General features: G+C 31.7%; 4 protein-coding genes across 4 annotated transcripts; 3 read left to right on the top strand and 1 right to left on the bottom strand.

The window, feature by feature from the left end:
• Window positions 1-1,306: 1,306 nt before the first annotated feature.
• HELRODRAFT_182465 (hypothetical protein) lies at window positions 1,307-2,663 on the top strand (the record flags this gene model as incomplete). Its single annotated transcript, XM_009032732.1, has 2 exons — window positions 1,307-1,406; window positions 2,122-2,663. 2 exons carry the CDS (start codon window positions 1,307-1,309, stop codon window positions 2,661-2,663), a joined length of 642 nt encoding a protein of 213 aa, XP_009030980.1.
• A 1,272-nt stretch (window positions 2,664-3,935) lies between these two features.
• On the top strand, window positions 3,936-4,594 carry HELRODRAFT_182466 (hypothetical protein; the record flags this gene model as incomplete). The annotated part of the gene is made up of 2 exons (XM_009032733.1): window positions 3,936-4,377; window positions 4,437-4,594. The coding sequence occupies 2 exons, from the start codon at window positions 3,936-3,938 to the stop codon at window positions 4,592-4,594; spliced, it is 600 nt and encodes a 199-aa protein (XP_009030981.1).
• Window positions 4,595-4,876: 282 nt separating this feature from the next.
• Window positions 4,877-5,688, top strand: HELRODRAFT_182467 (hypothetical protein; the record flags this gene model as incomplete). The annotated part of the gene is made up of 2 exons (XM_009032734.1): window positions 4,877-5,029; window positions 5,296-5,688. 2 exons carry the CDS (start codon window positions 4,877-4,879, stop codon window positions 5,686-5,688), a joined length of 546 nt encoding a protein of 181 aa, XP_009030982.1.
• A 2,857-nt stretch (window positions 5,689-8,545) lies between these two features.
• HELRODRAFT_90685 (hypothetical protein) lies at window positions 8,546-8,824 on the bottom strand (the record flags this gene model as incomplete). Its single annotated transcript, XM_009032726.1, has 1 exon — window positions 8,546-8,824. One exon carries the CDS (start codon window positions 8,822-8,824, stop codon window positions 8,546-8,548), a length of 279 nt encoding a protein of 92 aa, XP_009030974.1.
• Between the last annotated feature and the right edge of the window lie 10,762 nt (window positions 8,825-19,586).

Below are 19,586 nucleotides of genomic sequence, written 5' to 3' on the forward strand. Positions count from 1 at the left end.
ATTTTTACTTTGGCAAGGTCTAAAATGACAGGGTCTGCTCTCAGTGACAATTTTCCTGCGTAATCGATGGCGTTGGTGCAATTTGCGATATCAAGGTTTTTGAATACATCGAACTTTGCTACAAATTAAAAAATTTAGACTTTGGAATAAAATTTAATTACGATCAAAACAACAATGACAAAATAGATTTGTAATATGGAAAATTTTAATTTAGTTAATTTCAATCTGGGAATAATGAACAGATTAAAATATCTTCTACCAAATAAAATATTAGTTTTAATGTATTACGCATTTATATATCTACATTCAGAGGCGCAACTAGGAGGGGCATTGGGGCAATTGCCCACCCCGAAATATAAAAAAAATTATTAAAAGATTCAGTCAAGGGTCAAGAATTAGTTTACAACATATGTAATATGAATTTATTAAAAACAACGGTTTTATGCAACTATCACAAACGTACTTTCGTTTATTATAAAGATAAATATTCTAGGTAGGCTGGGTAAGTATAGTATAGTTACTATTGTTTTTTTATCTTTCATAATTTTCAAGACGCAAATAACGCTGAAAAACATACAAAATTAAAAAATATTTACACCGAAGCTTTTGAAAACCTATCCAAGATCACAAACGTAAATATCAGCCGTATCATCAGAACTGTGTAAAAATTTCAGAAGATTTTTTGAGACATTATGAGTAAAGATCTAGTGGTATTGAAAAGCAATTGCATAATGGGTGGCAAAAGCAGATTGAAAAAAAACCGCACACGGTTAATACCTATTCTAGAAACAGTGCATCAATGTGGAAGGCAAAGAAATCGCGATTCAGGACCACTTTCTACCGAAGAACCAGATGAGAACGATGGAAATTTCAGAGCATGCATAAGGCTACGTTTATTAGCTGGCGATAAAAATCTAAAATGGCATCTGCAAACAACTTCAAGTTCACAAACCTATTTAAGTTGGAAGATACAAAATGAAATTATAGCAGCAATTCATTATTTAATGAGGAAAATGTTGTAAATAACGTCAATGCTGCTGGATTCTTTTCTGTGCTCTGTGATGGAACTATTGATTTTTCTATTAAAGAACAGGTGACAATTATTTTAAGATTTGTTGAAGATAACTGTATTCATTAATGCTTTATTGGTTTTCAAAAAGTTTAAAAAAGCACAGGTGAAGGCATTGCTAAGATTTTGATTGAAACATTGAAAGAAGCAGGGATTAATATTGAAAAGATGCGAGGTCAAGGATATGACAGATGTGGTTCAATGGCAGGAAAAATAAATTGAGTGCAAGTTTCTGACATGGCGTTAATTTTAAACAATTATCGACAAACTGACAATAATGACTTCCACAACATTTTTGTGAAAGCTGAAATTCTACTATTGTTCGAAATAATACCTGGTCTGAAAAATTAACTTCTAGTTGTGTCTTATGACGCTACATAAGTATTTTATTTTGTTTTTCCTCCTTCAAGCATATCCTGAGGTTACAAAGCTGTCAAAGTAAGGGTTGTTTTTTCTATTTAAATAAACTATTTTGTAACATTTTGCCCATATTTAAGATGAGTGGCAAGAGGAAAAGTTACTCTGTCAAATACAAAAAAGGAATTGTGGAAGAATGCAGAGATCAAAATATTACTGCATTTTGCAAAGAGAAGAAGTTGGACGTACGAATGGTTAGGAAATGGCGAGCACAGTATGATGATCTCAATCAAAAGGTTGAAGATGGGCAGGCAAAAAAAAGAAAATGTGGCTCTGGAAATCGTCCATTCTTTCCAGAGTTAGAAGACATCATCTTTGACTGGATTGCTGAGAAGAGAGAAAACCGTATGGTTGTGCGCAGAGCTGAGATTCAAGCTTTTGCTCTCGAGATGGCTCCTACACTTGACATCCCTCCTGAGGAGTTCAAAGCTTCAAAATGTTGGCTGGATCGCTTCCTTTAGCGGTATGAACTCTCACTACGAAGATCAACAACACTGTTCAAGCTTGAGAATAAAGAAGCTGTCAAGAGCTGTCAGTTTATGTACCATCAACTGGATATGAAAGTGCACGAGTAAACTGCATTTTGGCAATTCGTCTGGATGGGAAGAAAGCTGCTCCACTTCTTATTACCAAAGGAAAGAAAGAAAAGATTGAATGCCAGGGAGGAGTTTATGTCTTGGAATCAGAAAAGGCATGGAGTACGCAGAATGTAATAAGAAAATGGGTGGACCTTATGCTGCCACTTGTTTTAAGAGGAAGTCAACGAGGTCTCCTCATTTGGGACTCTGCAAGCACTCATCGTGCAAAGGATATGAAAAACTTCTTGGCAGAAAGAAGGGTTGATCAGGTTATGATCCCAGCAGGGATGACTGCTTACCTCCAGACCTTGGACATTGCAATAAACAAGCCTTTCAAGGATTACCTCAGACTTGAAATCAATGATTATATTGAGAATAGGATGTCAAGGAACAAAAATAACAACTTCGTGAAGCCTAATCTGCAGGAGGTAGTCTCTTGGGTAAGGAATGCATGGGGCAAAGTCACTGATAGCTGTGTTGCAAAGGCTCTGAAAGCAGGGTACTTGGACAAAACATCGCCATTTGAAGCGAGCTACATCGCAAAACACGATAGATTGGGACCTATGATACTGAAGGAGCTGGAGTCAAATGAAATCTAGGCTGGAATTCAAGGTCTTGATCTGGAAGAAATGATGATATCCCAGAAGATGATGATCTTATTGTATTTGAATAAAATATTATTGTATTTGGGAAAAATAAATGATGTCGAAAAAATTGGCATAATAATATAAGCCCTCCCTCGAATATAAGACCTAGGGCAATTTTTGGGAAAAAATTAAAAACACGGTAATATCGGTGCCAGCACTCACCGATAGGACATCTAAAAGAAAATATCAAGTGAGTACTTTTCATATGTATTTTATTTATTTATTTTATTTATAATTCGATTCTTTTTATTTTTATTGTTTTCAATGTTGCAAATAATTTTATTCTGATTTTAATTTGATTTTATTTTATTTGTACACGATAAATTTATTTATTGAACATTAAAAAATTTACATCTAAACTGTTAAAATTTGAAAGAATAAGTATTCTAGAAAATATTTATAATCAAAGATTACGTCGTCTGTATGTATGCAGAATATGTCATAGATACACCGCCAAATGACGTCACCCATTCCTATTTTCATTTCAATACAAAATTTAAAACTACATTTTACTTTTCATTGGTATGCGGAGCTCATATTATTTCGATTCGGTTGTCTAATATCTATTAAAACGTTATTTCACTTTTAAATTAATAAATCTAGAGTCAACGATAATTTTCACACAGAGCTCAGATAATAAAACATAAAAAGGCAAAACCTGAGACCGCAAATTGGTTTTTCCGGCAATATTTATTTATAGTCAACAGTTTAAAAACTTTAAAGCAGCAGACATGCTCCTCCCACGGTGCAACTAAAAGTCAAACTAAATAATAATAGCAAAGTCGTAAGCTTGTAAATAAAAAGCCCTATTCCCAAAAATTTTAAAATTACAAAAACTAAAAAAATCAAAATCTTAAACCAATTTTGACTAGGATAACAACAACCTCAAAAAGTTATGAAAAATATGAAGCATTACAAAATGTGTAACAAAATTTTAAACATATTTGTTGAAAATAATTTCACTTTTAAAACGAACCGCGTCTTCTCACTTCGCGTCTAAACAAAAAAATAAATTACCCTATTTTGCATTGCGTTTCGTCTTTCCAATTAATGGATGGCATTCGAGACACTAACGATGCAATAAATTGGGCAATGGTTGCTAGCATCACGCATGAGTTGTGTTTGTGGTTGTGTAATGAAATTACAAGACCATAAAAAATCTTGCGATGGTAAAATTTGGCGCTGCACCAACACCACTGGGTGCGACAAGACAAAAAAAAAGAAATGGCAGCTTATATGGAAAAGCCGTCTCAAATCAGACCAGTGTATTATGATAAGATTTTTTTAAAGTACCATTATGATTTAATTTTCAAAAAAAATTATATTTACGCTTTGTTCAATTATTTTCGCTTGTTTCGGTTGACATACTACTGGAGTATGGGAGACATCAGTCAGGCAACAGTTGCAAGTTTGCCGCAAATAGATAGCAGCAAAACTTTGCCTGACTGGTTTAATTTCCATCGAGAGCTGTGCACAGAGTGGGTTAGAGAAAAACCAGTGAGAATAAGTGGCCAAACGAAAGAGAAACGGTCACGCAAGGCCTTTTCCGCAAAGGTGCTTGGAGGCATTGATGAAGACACAAAAAAAGCGTTTCTTGTGGCTGTGCCACAAAGACAAAGGGACACAGTAACACTCATGCCAATAGTACAATGCCATATGTTGCCTGGTAATTTTTTCTCAATTTTTTGTGTGACAAATTTATTTTATTGCTAACTTATCAAACAGGAGCAACTGTGTGGTCATATCGCTGGGCCACTTATAATAGCCTGAGTCGGACAACAGGATTGCCGCACAAAACTCCCTGTGAATCACAAATATGGGTTCGTGGCTTCAACTGGAATACGCACATATGGCATAAAAAATCTTTGGAAATGTGCCAATGACAAATTTAAACGGATGCATGACACCTGATGTATGGGGCAACGCGATGCTATAGACCGCGACATGCGATTCCAAAGAGCTCTTGAGCTCATCCGTAAATATTATGTTGTATGAATTATTCTTTTTTTGTCAAACGTTTTTCATTCATGTTTTTCAATTTTAAATTCAATAACATTTAAAAAATAAAAAAATTTAAAAGCCCATTTATTTTTTTTTATTTTTTATTTATAATCGGCAGAAAGATTTATTTTAATTAATAGTTGCACCGTGAGAGGAACACCTCAATGGTGTCGGATCTTCAAAATATTTTATTAGTTAAATGTGATGTATTTGGACTTTTGGAGGAAGCTTGGAAGAGGAAGAAGTTTGTCAATCACAGATCGCTTTCGAGATATGATATCAAGCTTCTAATTTCCATTTTCTCTTCTCTTATTCAGGTAGTCTTGTGATCAGCACACATTGCACAATATAAAATATATACCAGTAACCTCATTTTTTAATGTCGCAGGTGGCATTACATGTTCTTAAAAGACAGATGAGCAGTTATCTTACCAAAACTCTCTCAAATCTTAGTTCTCAAATGATACTGAACTCTTTTTCAGCATCTACCCATATCATGCATGCTGAAAGAATGCTTGGTATGACATTATTTTATTCATAAAGCACCTATTATCACCACAGGTTTTCTGGACTCTAACTAAAGCTATACTTTGGAATGGCAGGATTGCAAAGAATAGGTTGTACAGAAAGCCATGATGATACAGTTTGCAATAAGAAAAGGTGTAATGAGAGAAAAAATTTGTGGAAACATGGAACAAAGAACAGACGACAATATCTAACAGAGACGCAGAGCAACAAAAAAAAAGATGAAAACAAAGCAAGGAGGAACACGGAACGTGCTATTCTTGAGTTGTTGGTCAATAATGAATCAGTTGATCATCCATTATTTGTCGTCAGCCTTGAGAAAGAGCACAAAGTTATGAAGATTTGGCAGGTGAGTTGTCACAAATGGGATCTGGAAGATGATTCATGTACGTACTTTGGACATATAAAGGAACGGGGTAAAAGATGCTTTTATTGTCAGGTGTATGAATGAAGAGGATGCTGAAAATTACGATATAGGGATCGAAAGTGTGATCACAGACATGATAACAGGAGATCTTCGTTTTAGCATCTGTTAAAATTAATTATTATTATAATTATAATGTAATTATTTCTTATTAATCGTTTTTATTTCTATATTTTCAGCATTCCATTTCAATCCAGTTTTTAATTTCATAGATTATTCCACACATGTGCTCATAGTTGTCCAGTGGGTTTTTTTTCAATTAATGATCTGTTGTTACTATTGATTTAGTATGTTCCAGTAGAGCTTAACTTTGTAACTTTTATTGACTTTCAAAACTTTTTAAAACTTTCATTGACGTTTTTATTTCATTGTGTTTGTATTTTTGTTAAACAATCAGCTAAATATGAAAATGAATGGTTTGTAATATTTGATGATGTTACCTGATTCAATTAAATTCATTAGTCAACTATTCATTAAATTTTATTAATATTGCATTATTGATTTAACACTGTTATTTATTTTAAAGATTAATAGGAAAATCATTTATGTTATAAAATTGAAATATGAAAATACATAATTATTGAATTATTATGAGAATGAGGATCAAAAGTAAAGGGATCTTTTTTGAGTTTACAAATTTATTGAATCATCGTAACAAAAAATTTTTTTATTCTGCACATTCTATAATTTTATTTCAATTCTTATTATCAAAAATTAAATGAGGTTAAAGGGAAAAAAGTTATATACTACAAATTGAATATAGTAATATATATATATATATATAATATATATTATAGTTTCATAACCATAGATCCACTTTCATAACACTAAAGTTTAATTTGTTTTGTAGTATAAAAAAGCATTTTTCACTTTTACATTTAATTTGACTTCACTTTCATTGTTGAATATGTTTTTGCACAATAAAATGAGTTATCAAATGTTTCAGCATATTTGTACAAATATTCACTCATTTAAAAAATAAATTCATATCTGTTGCCCAACGCACATTACCCTTGTTTTTTACCCTGGTTGATTTTTGTTTACAAATGCATGCCGTAGTAAACACATTTTTTACTTTCTCAAAGTTGCTACAACTACGTCGGTTTTTGGGCTAGTTAGGTTGCTAATGAGTAGCAAATTCTGGAAATAATTTAACTTTTGGCAAAACTCGAGTTTCAGACCTACGTTGTTTGTTTACATTCACTATCTCTATCTTATAGAGTAAAATAAGCTCCTCCTACTGAAATTCGAAAAGTGGATTGAGATTAAAATAGATGCATGTATAGATAGATTTATTTTTATTTAATTATAACTTGTTTATATATTTTTATTATAATTTGTGCGTATAATTTAGTAAATTAAACCTTTTAAATTGTTTAAAACACTAAGCAACATGTAACAACAAAAATTTCTTGGATAGCATATAAAACAGGAAAAAAAACGAAGACATTTTTATTATTATACAAAGTAAAACAAAAATTGCAAAATTTAGTAAATAAAACTGTTTAAATTATTTAAAACACTGGGCAACATATAATCAATATAAAATTAATAATAATAATTAAATAATAATAATTCAAATTATTTAACAAATATTGTGTTTTTGGCGTACGTGCCTAATAATATTACCGGACGGTAAGTGGCCGTACCGTTCGCGCCACAGAAATTCTGCCAACTAAGTGTGCCTGAGGGACCTCGATGTACCGTACATTACTTTGAATTTGGCTTTCAATCGTGCCCATATAGATTCAACGTTTTGGATGTGTGCTCCTGTCACTGAGTCAACAAAATTTTGGGAATGGTTGACTGTCAAATGAGTGTAGCCCATATTTCCCAGCTGGCTATAGGCACGCCACTCATCTGACACGATGGTTGTGCCAGGAGCAATCCACTTTTGTATTAACGGCAACAACGTCCGTTAATCCCGGGCCACGACTTCTTCCACAAAACAAAGCTTTGTACCACGTTGAATCCCTCCAAAAATTTATTTAATATATTACTAAATTAATCTCAATCAACTTTCTGCATATTAGTAGGAGGCTCTTTTGTAACTCTCTATTAGAGATAGTGATGTAAATAATCGTAAATGTAAACAAATTTTAACATTGTAGGTCTGAAACTCAAGGATTGCCCAAAACAGAAAAACCAATTTAAGCTAAAATTTGATATATTTTAAAAAGTTTAAACGTTATTTATTAATTTTTTTGCTAGTTTTTCGTTGAGATGCCATTAACGGTTAATGGATAATTAACCAACTTTTTTTCAAATTTCGCTGAAACTAAATCCTCTAATCATTTAGAACGGGAGGGCCAATTTAATAAAATCAAACTTACTTAACCCGTAGTGTCCTCGAGACATTGTTCCAACTTTTGAACCGAGCTCGAACCAAATTAGAAGGGACAGTGCTACAAACACATCGCCTATTCATTAAGATACTTTACATGATCGTGCGTGTGTATGTTATAATATACATTACTTATAAATCAAACAATATGATACGCATAAATTATACACATATGTATCTATATATGTGTAGACTACGCTTAATACTGTAAAACTAAGCTAAAAACCATAGATATATATATACAATATACCCATGCTTAAAACTATAAGTAAAAATTTATTTATTAGTAATTATTATAGTTTTAATATTATTAAAAAATTATAAAATTACGTATGTATATTTATGTATATACGAACAGAGGCGTATTTACAAAAACTGTGGCCCTAGGCGCAGACCAATTTGGGGCCCTCTCGCCTATAAGGCGATCAATGATCATAATACAACAATAGTTAGAACACTCATACCCATGTATTATTTAATATGCATAGATACTACAGCTATAGATACTAGTTAGAAATTACAATTGTCAGTTTATTACAGTTATATAACTTTTTTCCTGCTCTTCAATTTCGCGAAGGAGTCAACGTGCGCATTGAAATCGTATTCTAATGTCTCCTTTGATTCAACGCATAAAATAGACAAATCTCCCAGCTTACATTGGCTGATGGAATTCCGCAAGTAATTCTTGATCCTTTTCAACACGGAAAATGACCGTTCTCCAGTTGCGTTTGATATAGGAATGTTGAGAAAGATTCTTAGAAGGGTTTCCACATTGGGAAATGTACATTGTAGTCCACCCACCACTATAAGCTGGTACATCTCTACCGCAGATTTTGCGCTTTCTTCCTTAGCGAAATGCAAAAACTATTTGATTTCATCGCCAGCGGTATCAGAATTAACATCGTCTTTGTATTCTTCGATCAAGGCCGAGATCTTTGTGTTCATGTCATCCACCTTGTCCTTGAAAAATAGACTGAACAAATCATGTATACCTTTGTATGCTTCGATTCTGTGATCAAGTTCCGTGATCAATTTATCAGAAATGGCGTTTACTGTGTTAACAATAAAATTATCACGACCAGTTAAAATAACTTCCGCTTCATTGCTATCGTCAGAAAACGGTTTTCGCTTTTTCTTGCGGCTCACTTCATCTTGATATTTACAGTCTTTCAGATTCTCGTTAATAAGCAATGCTGCTCGTTTTTCAATACGAGTGAAATCGTTTCGGACTTCATTGTTAATAAAAAGCTTCAGTGATTCTAGAAGATTTAAACCAGAATCAAGATATAAATTTGAATTTTGCAGAGATTTGCTGGTTGCATTCATCCGCTGTAAAATTGTATCCCAAAGAACAGTCATCAATGCAGTCTCAAAAAGATCCATTTTATTAGCAAGAGCATTAGCCTCATTTCTTACAGACGCCTTCTGATCACGATCTTCGGCTGCTTGAAGAAGAGCTTCCTGAATACCAATGTAGTTCTGATGCAATGCAAACACTGCATCCGCTCTAGCTGACCACCTTGTGTCCGATACTTTCTTTATGGTGTATCCACTTTTGACTAGATGACTTTTAAGTATGTTCCACCTGTGTGTGGATGATGAGAACCACACATAAACGTTTTGAATAAAGTCAAAGTATGATACTGCTGAAAGCGACGATTCTGCAGCCAAATTACCAACTAGATTTAAGCTATGGCTAGAGCAGGGAATGTAAACTGCATTGGGACTGTGTGCCTTAATTCGCGCCTGCAAGCCAGAGTATCTGCCAGACATGTTAGAAGCATTGTCGTAACTCTGTCCCCTGCATTTTGTGATATCTAACCCCCATTTCTTCAAAACGTCTAGTATCACTTGCTCCAGATTTTGAGCGTTATGAGCATAGATGTCAACAAAAGTTAAAAATCGTTCTTTAATTTCACCATCAATGAAAACATATCTGAGTATCACAGTTAACTGGTCCACATGGCTAACATCAGGTGTTGAATCAACAATCAAAGAAAAATATATCGATTTCTTTACTTCTGAAATAAACTGATCTCTGACAGCATTGTCCATTATTTCAATAAATTCGTCACAAGTAGCATGTGACAAATAACTAACAGAACCACTTCCCTTGTTACCGTACCGCGCAATATGATTTGCTAAGAAAGGGCCAAATTTTGACAAATAATTCAAGCAACTAGTAAAGTTGCCGTCATTGTTGTCATGACCACGAAAAGCCAAACCTTGAGAGAAAAGAAACTGTACAGTTGCTACAATCCTTCTCTCCAGTATTGCCTTTCATCATCTGACTGTTTCGCCATTTGTTTGTCAATACGCCCGTTTGCGTTTAAGCGTTTAGCCAAAGTGCACATTTCTTGAACATGGCCATACGAATTTTCATGTTCAGAAATTTTCGCGGCAATATTTTTCCAATCTGGACACCCATTTTTTGAAAATTGACTAGCTTTATTTGGAAACAGTTTGCATACATAACAATAAACACTTCCACTAGTTTCACTGAACACTAACTTTTCACGTCTTTCTTTTTGGCCATTCGCCTTGGTCAAGTAAAAGTTATGTTCAGACAAATGACGAAAATATTGTCTGCCACGATCTGTCATCAACAGATGCTAGCGCGTGAAAAGTCGCCAACATTTTTTGGTTTGAAATCCAAAACATAATTACGCATGGTTTCTGTCAAATTCGCTGGCCACATAGCAATATCTGTCAAAATTTCACTACAGTTGTTATCAACAGTTTCAATACTCGTGACCTCTATAGAACCTTCAGCCGGCGGTTCAGATTCTGGCAATTCTGTTGGATAGGACTCAGAATCCATACTGGCTGTTGCCAAGACGACTGCACTTTGATTACCAGCTGTTATTTCTGTTTGAGTAGTTTCTGATGATGGGGTTACCGGTCGTTTCGCTAAAAATGTCAACAAGGCGCCTTCATTTTTCGCATCTTCTGCTTTTCTTTTCTTTTGAATATCACGTTTTTTTGCACCTTAGGGATATTGTCTCATAGACATTGTTTTAATTTAATGAAACGATTGTGTTGCAATCAGCAGCAGAAAGGAAAAATGATCATTCATCCACACAGTGAAATTATTAAAATAGTGTAATAAACTGGCAATTAACAATTAGTAATTGCAAAAAATTAAAATTTGAATTGAAATTTTTAATTGAAATCTGTGACGTAAGATGCGCCAATAGTGTTCGAATTTTACCACAATTTAAAAGTTTGTTTACATTTTTAATTTTGGGTTGAGCGAAAATTCGCGCGCGCATTTTTGGCAACGCATAAATTGTTGTTTGTATATTTTTTTTTCATACGTTGTTCAAAAATATTTAGAAATAATTATGAAATATATTATCTGAAAATGTAAAATTAATTTTTCTCAAACTTATTAAATTTTTTTGTGCGAAATATTTTGAAGCCTCTAAAAAACTCATTTTTCAAGTTTTGGGGACCCCTAAAATCTCGCCTATGCCTAAATTCGCCACTGTATATGAACAATTTCCAGAAAATTCTAGTAAGGAAAATTGAAAAGACAAACTTTAAATTGATTAGTGCAAACAATTCGGTAGAATGCACATGCACACAATACCGTATAAAATATGGTCTTCCAATATATGTATATATAAATTATATATACATATATATATAATAGGAATAAGTAAAATCTACGGTAAATTAAACAAACTGAAAAATACTATACCAGATGGACAAGACCACTTCATTAATCTAAGTCAATACACATTGACACAAGAGGAAAAAAAATTTCTCAATCTTGGCATCAATTGCCACTATCTCAAAAAGCCAAAACAAATAGAGAAAGAAATAGGAATTGAAAATTTGATGATAAAGCTCATAGGCTTAGGAGGAAAAAAGTAAATCCAAATGAATAGCGACATTGCCATTGACTTGAAAGCTGAAAGTGAAAAAGTCGTGGCTCATACAAAAGCCAATTGATGAATGAAAAGCTATTGAACGCTGCAAAATCCTTGAAAAATAACAACAATATAACAATTGAGAAAGCTGATAAAACATCCATGCATGCCATTTTAGATAAAATAGGATACAACAACAAAATCAAATCCATTTTAGCCGATGATACAAAATTTAAGAAAATTATAACAGACAAACAATTCGTTAGAATTTACACAATACTATCTCAAAAAGACAAAACAATTAGAGAAAAAAATTAAATTAAATTGTTATAATTTTTTTAAATTTTGTATCATCGGCTAAAATTTTGTTGTTGTATCCTATTTTATCTAAAATGACATGCATGGATGTTTAATCAGTTTTAAAAACCAAACATAACGCCATAATTAAATAAAGTTGTAAAAGACAAAATACCGGAACTTTCAGGTGAATATAAACCTGAATACATGTATGGTCGCATCAAAACATACAAAAATGACAATCCAATCAAACCAATAATCTGTCAAATTCCTACTGTAACCTATCAATAGCTAAACTCCTTAACAGACATTAACTCTATACACAACCAATAATTATAATCTAAAGTCAAGTAAAGAATTTATTGATATCTTTTCAACATGCAACCCGAAAAATGGTACTACAATCCCTGTTTACCAACGTACATGTCATGGATACCATTAATATCATTGTTGATAAAGTGTATCATTCCGATATCACCCCACTGGATATCTCTAAAGACCATCTTAAAAAATTATGTACTATAGAAGCCGCATTTCATAGTCCCGACAACAAGCTTTATCAACAAACATGGAATTGCCATGAGTTCTCCACTTGGAGTCCTCTGCTAATTTCTACATGGGACATTTGGAAGAATCCACCTTCAAGAAGACACCACAACTTAAACCAGAAATATATTGCCTATATGTCGATGATATATTTGTGGCATACAGACACCAAAAAAGAATCAATAACCACATTTAATAGATCTAAATTAAATTTTAATATGGAAAAATTTATAAACAATAAACTACCTTTCCTCGATACCTTAAAACACAATATCAACAACAAATACAAAACATACGTTAATACTAAAACAAGTAATAAAGGATTTTGTTTGAATGGTCGGAGTGAATGCTGCGAAGCTTACCAAACAAGCACGGTCTCATCATTTGTTAATCGAGCCTTCACAAATTCTACAGATCCAAAGGATAGAGTAACAGAACTCAAAAGAATAACCAACATGCTAATTAGCATTGTTACAAAAGAACATTTATTGAAAAAATTATTAGCAAAAAAGATCGTGACGTAACAAACTAAAGTAACAATGATAAAACAACAAATAACATAATACTTTATTACAAAAATACGATGTCGACAGCTTATAAGACCGATGAGAAAATAATAAAAAGGATTATAAACGGTAATTTAAAAATCTGACACCTAATTTCCATCTAAGCTCATTTTCACAAAGAGAATATTTTCCTATATAAATCAACTTGCACTGATGATGATTCATTCGGAATCGAAATTTGGCCTTATTTTCAGCATGAATTCGGAAAGTAAGTTTATTTTGAATTTTAATAAACTAAACGTTCTTCAAAAAACTTTAGTGAGAAAAACACGAAAAAACGAACTACAAACATATTAACGCCAAACATTCGGTAGAATTTATAGAATATTATAATAATGTAATTTGTCTTTGTAAACTTTTATCGACAAGATTGAGTCCGTTTAAAATTGAAGCTTTATTTTTATTAACAAACATTTTATCAGAATTATTGCACATAGATCTATTTCGACGTTAAACCGTCATTGTCAGTGCATTATTTATAGATTTATTAATTAGTATTATTATAGTTTTAATATTATTAAAAATATATACAAATAAATTCGAAAAAGGAACATGAAATTATAATGAAAAATTTTAACAACGAAAATTTTTAAAATTGTGTAAACATAGTTGTCAATGTGGCAAAAACAGCCTCAAAATTGTGGGGCGCGAAATTAATTAATTTATTATTACTATTGTTGTTTTTATTATTGTTTTTATTATTATTATTGTCTTTATTATTATTTGCTTCGGACAGACAGTATTCGTAATAGCATCGCGTGGTATGGCACTCCTACCGACTGAGCTATCTCGGCAATCATCATAATCCCAGAACAAATATCTTATAAAAATTTTTTCATCATCGTCATTATTATTATTTTTGAAATCAAAATCCTGATAATTGTTTCGTAAATCATCACCACCCCCATCATCATTATATCATAATTATCCAGCTCATCATCATCATTTCATCATCATTTCATCATCATTTATTATTAATTGAATCTTAGACCAAATTTGCATATCCGAAATTTTTTTTAATCTTCACCATTTACTATACATTTACATTTACTAGTGGTTTCTTGTTCTCAATCAATAAATCGATAGATATTATTTCAGGTTTTCAGCAAACTATCGAGAACAGCTTGCATCAACATAAGTTAATTTCAAAATCAGATGTTACCATTACACTCAACAACAAGGAATGTTTCAAACGAGCATATTTGTAGACGAACAATTTGTAACGGTTTTCTAGAAGCTAAATTCTGTTTGTTGGTTATGTGATGCTTTTTTAATTACTGATCATAATACTCTAACAACTTTTTTCCATGTTAAATGGCGTTACAGCATTTTACTTGGCTATCTTTACGGCGATGGGTTTTTTTTACTTTTGTTTTAATTCATTGTTCCGCAAGTTTGGTTTTGCTAAATTCGTCTCTTTTTGATTTTTTGTGTGTGTTTATCATCATCATTATTAATTTTACTATTTTTATAAATGATTAAAGCTTGAAATTCATTCCCTCTTGCTGTACATCCTTTTCCAGTTTGAACAACACGCAGCGCATGTGAATACGCCTACGACCTACTAAACAAACAAACCAGATTTCACACGCCAATTTAAATTATTAAATGTGGTTATCTATACCATATCATTACATACTTTTGTTTAATTTTTTAAATATTTAATGTCTTCCATTTCTTCTTTCCTCTCGTCATCACAGTTCTCTTGTCTTTGATTTTGTTGCTCATCATTGTTTCTAATTGCTGATAGGTTCATCTTTTTTATTCCTTGATCATTTTTCAAAAAGATTTTTGGCAAAGCTTACGGTGGAGCTTTCAATAAATTACAAGTTATAGATTTAACTTCTTTTTTGTTAGTTTTGCTTACGAAAGACGTTTCTCATAATTATTTGCTTCGCTTAATATTATTGCTTTCTACATTAAATTTTAATAACTCTTTTTGTTCTTGCCAATAAATGATTTATTCATTATGTTTCTGACGGTTTTTGTGGCAATAGTAACGTTGGGATTTGTTTGAGAGCGGATGTTCTTCGTTTCGTTCATGCCCTTCTTGTCCGTAGTTTGAACACATTGATGTATGTTTTACTCATTTTTTTCGAAGCATAGTTTTTTTAATTGATTTTTTAAATCTCAAAATATACTCGATTATTTGTTGTCATTAGCCCTTGATATGTTTTGATTTTTATATTTTTAACATCAATCTCTTGGGGATTTTTTAATACATCTTTTGTTTCCTCGTCTGAAACTCTTCAATAAGTTATCAGTTAATAGTTTTGACGACACCCTTGATTATACATTTAATTGCCTCTAGAGTGTACTACGTTTTACTATTATTCCCTTCAATTTATTTATTTTCACATTTTTTTCAGATTGTTTCAGACTGCTTATTTTTACCATTATAATATTATATGTCTTGTTGATTTTGTTTTTTCTCCAAATTTCCAACTGGTTGAACAAGTTATTCTTGCACGTATGGAAATAGATAGATAGATTTTTCCAATTTACAAGGAACATTAGTGGGTTTTAATTTGGATCGCGTGGGTTAATTGCTTTTCTGACTAAGCCGGGATTATATTCTAGTATTTCACTTAAGCTCTTACTTTGGATATTTATTTTATAAAAAAAAAACAGTGCGAATTCAATCGAATAGAACCAACAATCAACTATTAGACTTATTACTTCTATTCAATTTAATGAATTTATTTATATTTATATTAAATGAATTAATCATAAATTTCATTTTATTTCATTAAGCAATTGTTCTAAATTACAGTATTCTTTAATTTAATAATTTTACATTCTATTCTCATCGTTATTTAGGTATATTATTTAATTTAATAAATTTACATTGTTTTCACATCGTTATTTAGGTTTGTAAACAGAAATATAAATCATTTTGAGCGCCTGGAAAAATTTGAATTTATTAAACTGATATATATTGAAAAGAGACCATATTTTTTTATACAGTATTGTATGAATTCTACCGAATTGTTGACATTAATCAATTTAAAGTTTGTTTTTTCAATTTTCTTTACTAGAATTTTCTGGAAATTGTTCAATTAGTTGAAAATAGAATTATACAAGTTCATCGTGAAATTTTAATGAAACTGTTGATGTTCGAATTCATCATGCAGATAAGGCCTTATTTCAATTATATATATATATATATATATATATATATATATATATATATATATATATAGAGAGAGAGAGAGAGAGAGAGAGAGAGAGAAATGGATTACAACATTGAAAGAAAAAAAATTTAGTAAACAAAAGCTGGCGTGTTTTTGGAATTTTGAAATTTTTTATTTAAAACAATGCTTTTTATACATATCAACAAAAATTTTAGAAAAAAGCTTATTACTATATAAATTATCTGATAGCTAAACTTAACATAAATTTGCCACTTTAGCGTTGAGACATATAAATCAAAATGTCAGCTTATTAAACATAATGTGAAGTGATTACTAGTTCTACGGTTTCGAGAGTCATGAAGAATTGAAAGAAGGGCGATGACACTCCAACAGCCATCGAGCAGAATAAGGGCACGTGATCGTAGACAACAGACGGACACACAAATATTTATAAAATATTTCAATATGCGCCTTTATGTTTATTGAAAAGCACTTATAAATAATCAAATAAATAAATAAAAATTATATATATATATATATTTATAGATATATATCTGTGTGTGTTGTGTGTTGATTTATTTATTTAATAATTTAACATGATGCAAACATAGTCAAAATTTAACATGGCCTCAGATGCGCCGATTAACATTATCAGCCTGTATTGTTATTTTTCTATCAACAACCCTCTCTAAAGGTAAGTAACCATTAAATTTTTTATTCAACTTTAGATAACATTTATTTGTTCTCGATGATATATTTTATCGAATATTTGTTTGCAAGCAGATATCAAATGATATTTGATTCCTAAATTTATTCGCAAGCAGACATTCCACCCGACGAATACAGTGATCTTGAAGCAGCTTTGCTTTTAGAAAAGAATCGTTAGTTAAATTATCAATATTTAATTTTTTCCGATTATTAAATTAAAAATGTATCGAAGCATCAATATCTATTTTTGAATTCTTATTTGATTAAGTTAACAAATAAATCTTTATGCTATGCCGCTTGCAGGGATCTGCGTGATTAGATATCCCCACAAGCTGTTGTTTGAAGGAATTAAAAAGAAAACCCTGCATGAAATAATTCGTTTAAAGACTTTGTCAAACTGTCCCAGATTATCAATTATAAGTACAATTAAAATTTTGCAGTTAAAAGTATTTGAATTAAAATATGTTAAATCATGTATTTTCCAAAATAAAAAATTAAGGAACAGTTTTTGGCGAAAAGTTTCAAAATCATGGACGAAACTTCACGGCCCACTTTCCATCAATACCTTGCCTTGATGCATTCATTAAAAACAACTTCAAATTAATAGGTATGTGCGTATTTAAAGATAATTGTTAAATAATTTTGGAACGAATAGATATAGATAAATATACTATATATGTATATATTCAACCCTATTGTATTGTATTATTATTATTAAAGAAAAATTTATAAAGCGCTAATTAAAAGCTAAGATTTTCAAAAGCGCTATCTACTGGCAAAATAATGAGCAAAGTGTAAGTGAAACGGCACTGCATACAAAAAATCAAAAATGTAACATAATGATTATAACAAAAATAAATGAGTTTTTAAATTCTTCTTGAAAGCTTCAAATTTCATTTTGTTTCATGCAACCGGTCCAGAAACTGTAATGTCCCTTGATGCTTTCTGCAACTCAGCATCAGGAACAACCAACATGACATGATTGTATTTTGAACCACCTATAATAAGTTTGGCTGCTCAATTTTGAATAGACTGGAGAGAAGCAATAGATTTGTTTTGACAATCTATGAAATAAACCGTTGTAGTAATCCAGTCTTGAGTGCACAAATGCATATATTAGAGATTGCGTCGTCGACTGATCCAATTATTATTTGCGTATCTTTTTCAATTGCTGCAGTTGTAAGGAACACGATTTAATCAGCATCTTCATATGATCCTCATCGTCAAACCCGAATCGAGAACGCATCCAAGATTTGTTACCTTTTTGCAAAACTGAATACTTTCGTTTTGTTCTGTGACGGAATCAACACTAAGTTTTGACAGCTGTTGCCAAGTAACAATGGGGAGAAACTGCGGTTTTTGTTGGTTTAGTCTTAGACAATTCTTTGACATACATTCATCAACTTTTGTCAAACATTCAACAAGTCTGAAGACAGACTCTGAAATGTATCTGGCTAACATCCGCATAGGCATGATACTTGAAACCAAAAACATCAATCTTTTTAAAAACCTCTGCAGTGTATAATATTAAAAGAATAGGCCCCAGATAATGCACCATTGAAGAGAGTTTGCTAAGTCCTTCCTAACAGATATCATCGAAACCACTTGAACACAGTTTCAGAAATGCCGAAAACATGAATTAATCTGCCTAAAATTATCTGGTGGTCAACACAGTCGAATGCTGCACTCATGTCCAAAAATGTTACCAGAGCAACGTGTTGTTTGTCAACCGCAGCAAACTATTCCGATAATACATACATTTAAGCAATTTCTGCTGAGTGCTGACGTCTGTATCCAGAGTGGTATACTGGCAACAATTTGTGTTTATTAAAGTGGTTGAGAAGTCCTGTTGCCACAACGTGTACCACAATTTTTAAGACAAAACAGATGTTTGAAATTGGTCTGTAATTTGCCAAATCATTTTTATTTAGATGCGGTTTTTTTTTAAATTGGATGAACAGCTGCATGTTTACAACGTTGAGAAAATATGCCGTTCATATATATACATATATATATATATATATATATATATATATATATATATATATATATATATATATATATATATATATATTTAGGAACGAGGTTTTCAGAAATGCAAATTTCATTGAAATTGTTTGCCCATTTTGCATTAATTAACTTCTTTATAAGACATTCAACGAGGCGGTATTGTTTGAGTTCATATTTATCTAACATTTCAACCCATCAACACGCAGTTTGTGACCCAGCGTCATCCGACAACCGTCATCGCGTCGTTGGATGTATTATGTGATACCTAATACTTGATCTATACATCGATATGTATCTTGCACGTACATATATGTATTTATATTTAACTATGTATCCGTAGGTCTGATGTGGAAACTCGTATCACACATATTCAACCGCAATAGTTGTATTCACAACGCATACACAGCAATATTATATATCTGGCGCACATGTCATTCGTAATTAG

Source organism: Helobdella robusta, assembly GCF_000326865.2.
Source record: "Helobdella robusta unplaced genomic scaffold HELROscaffold_87, whole genome shotgun sequence".
Taxonomy (NCBI): Eukaryota; Metazoa; Annelida; class Clitellata; order Rhynchobdellida; family Glossiphoniidae; genus Helobdella; species Helobdella robusta.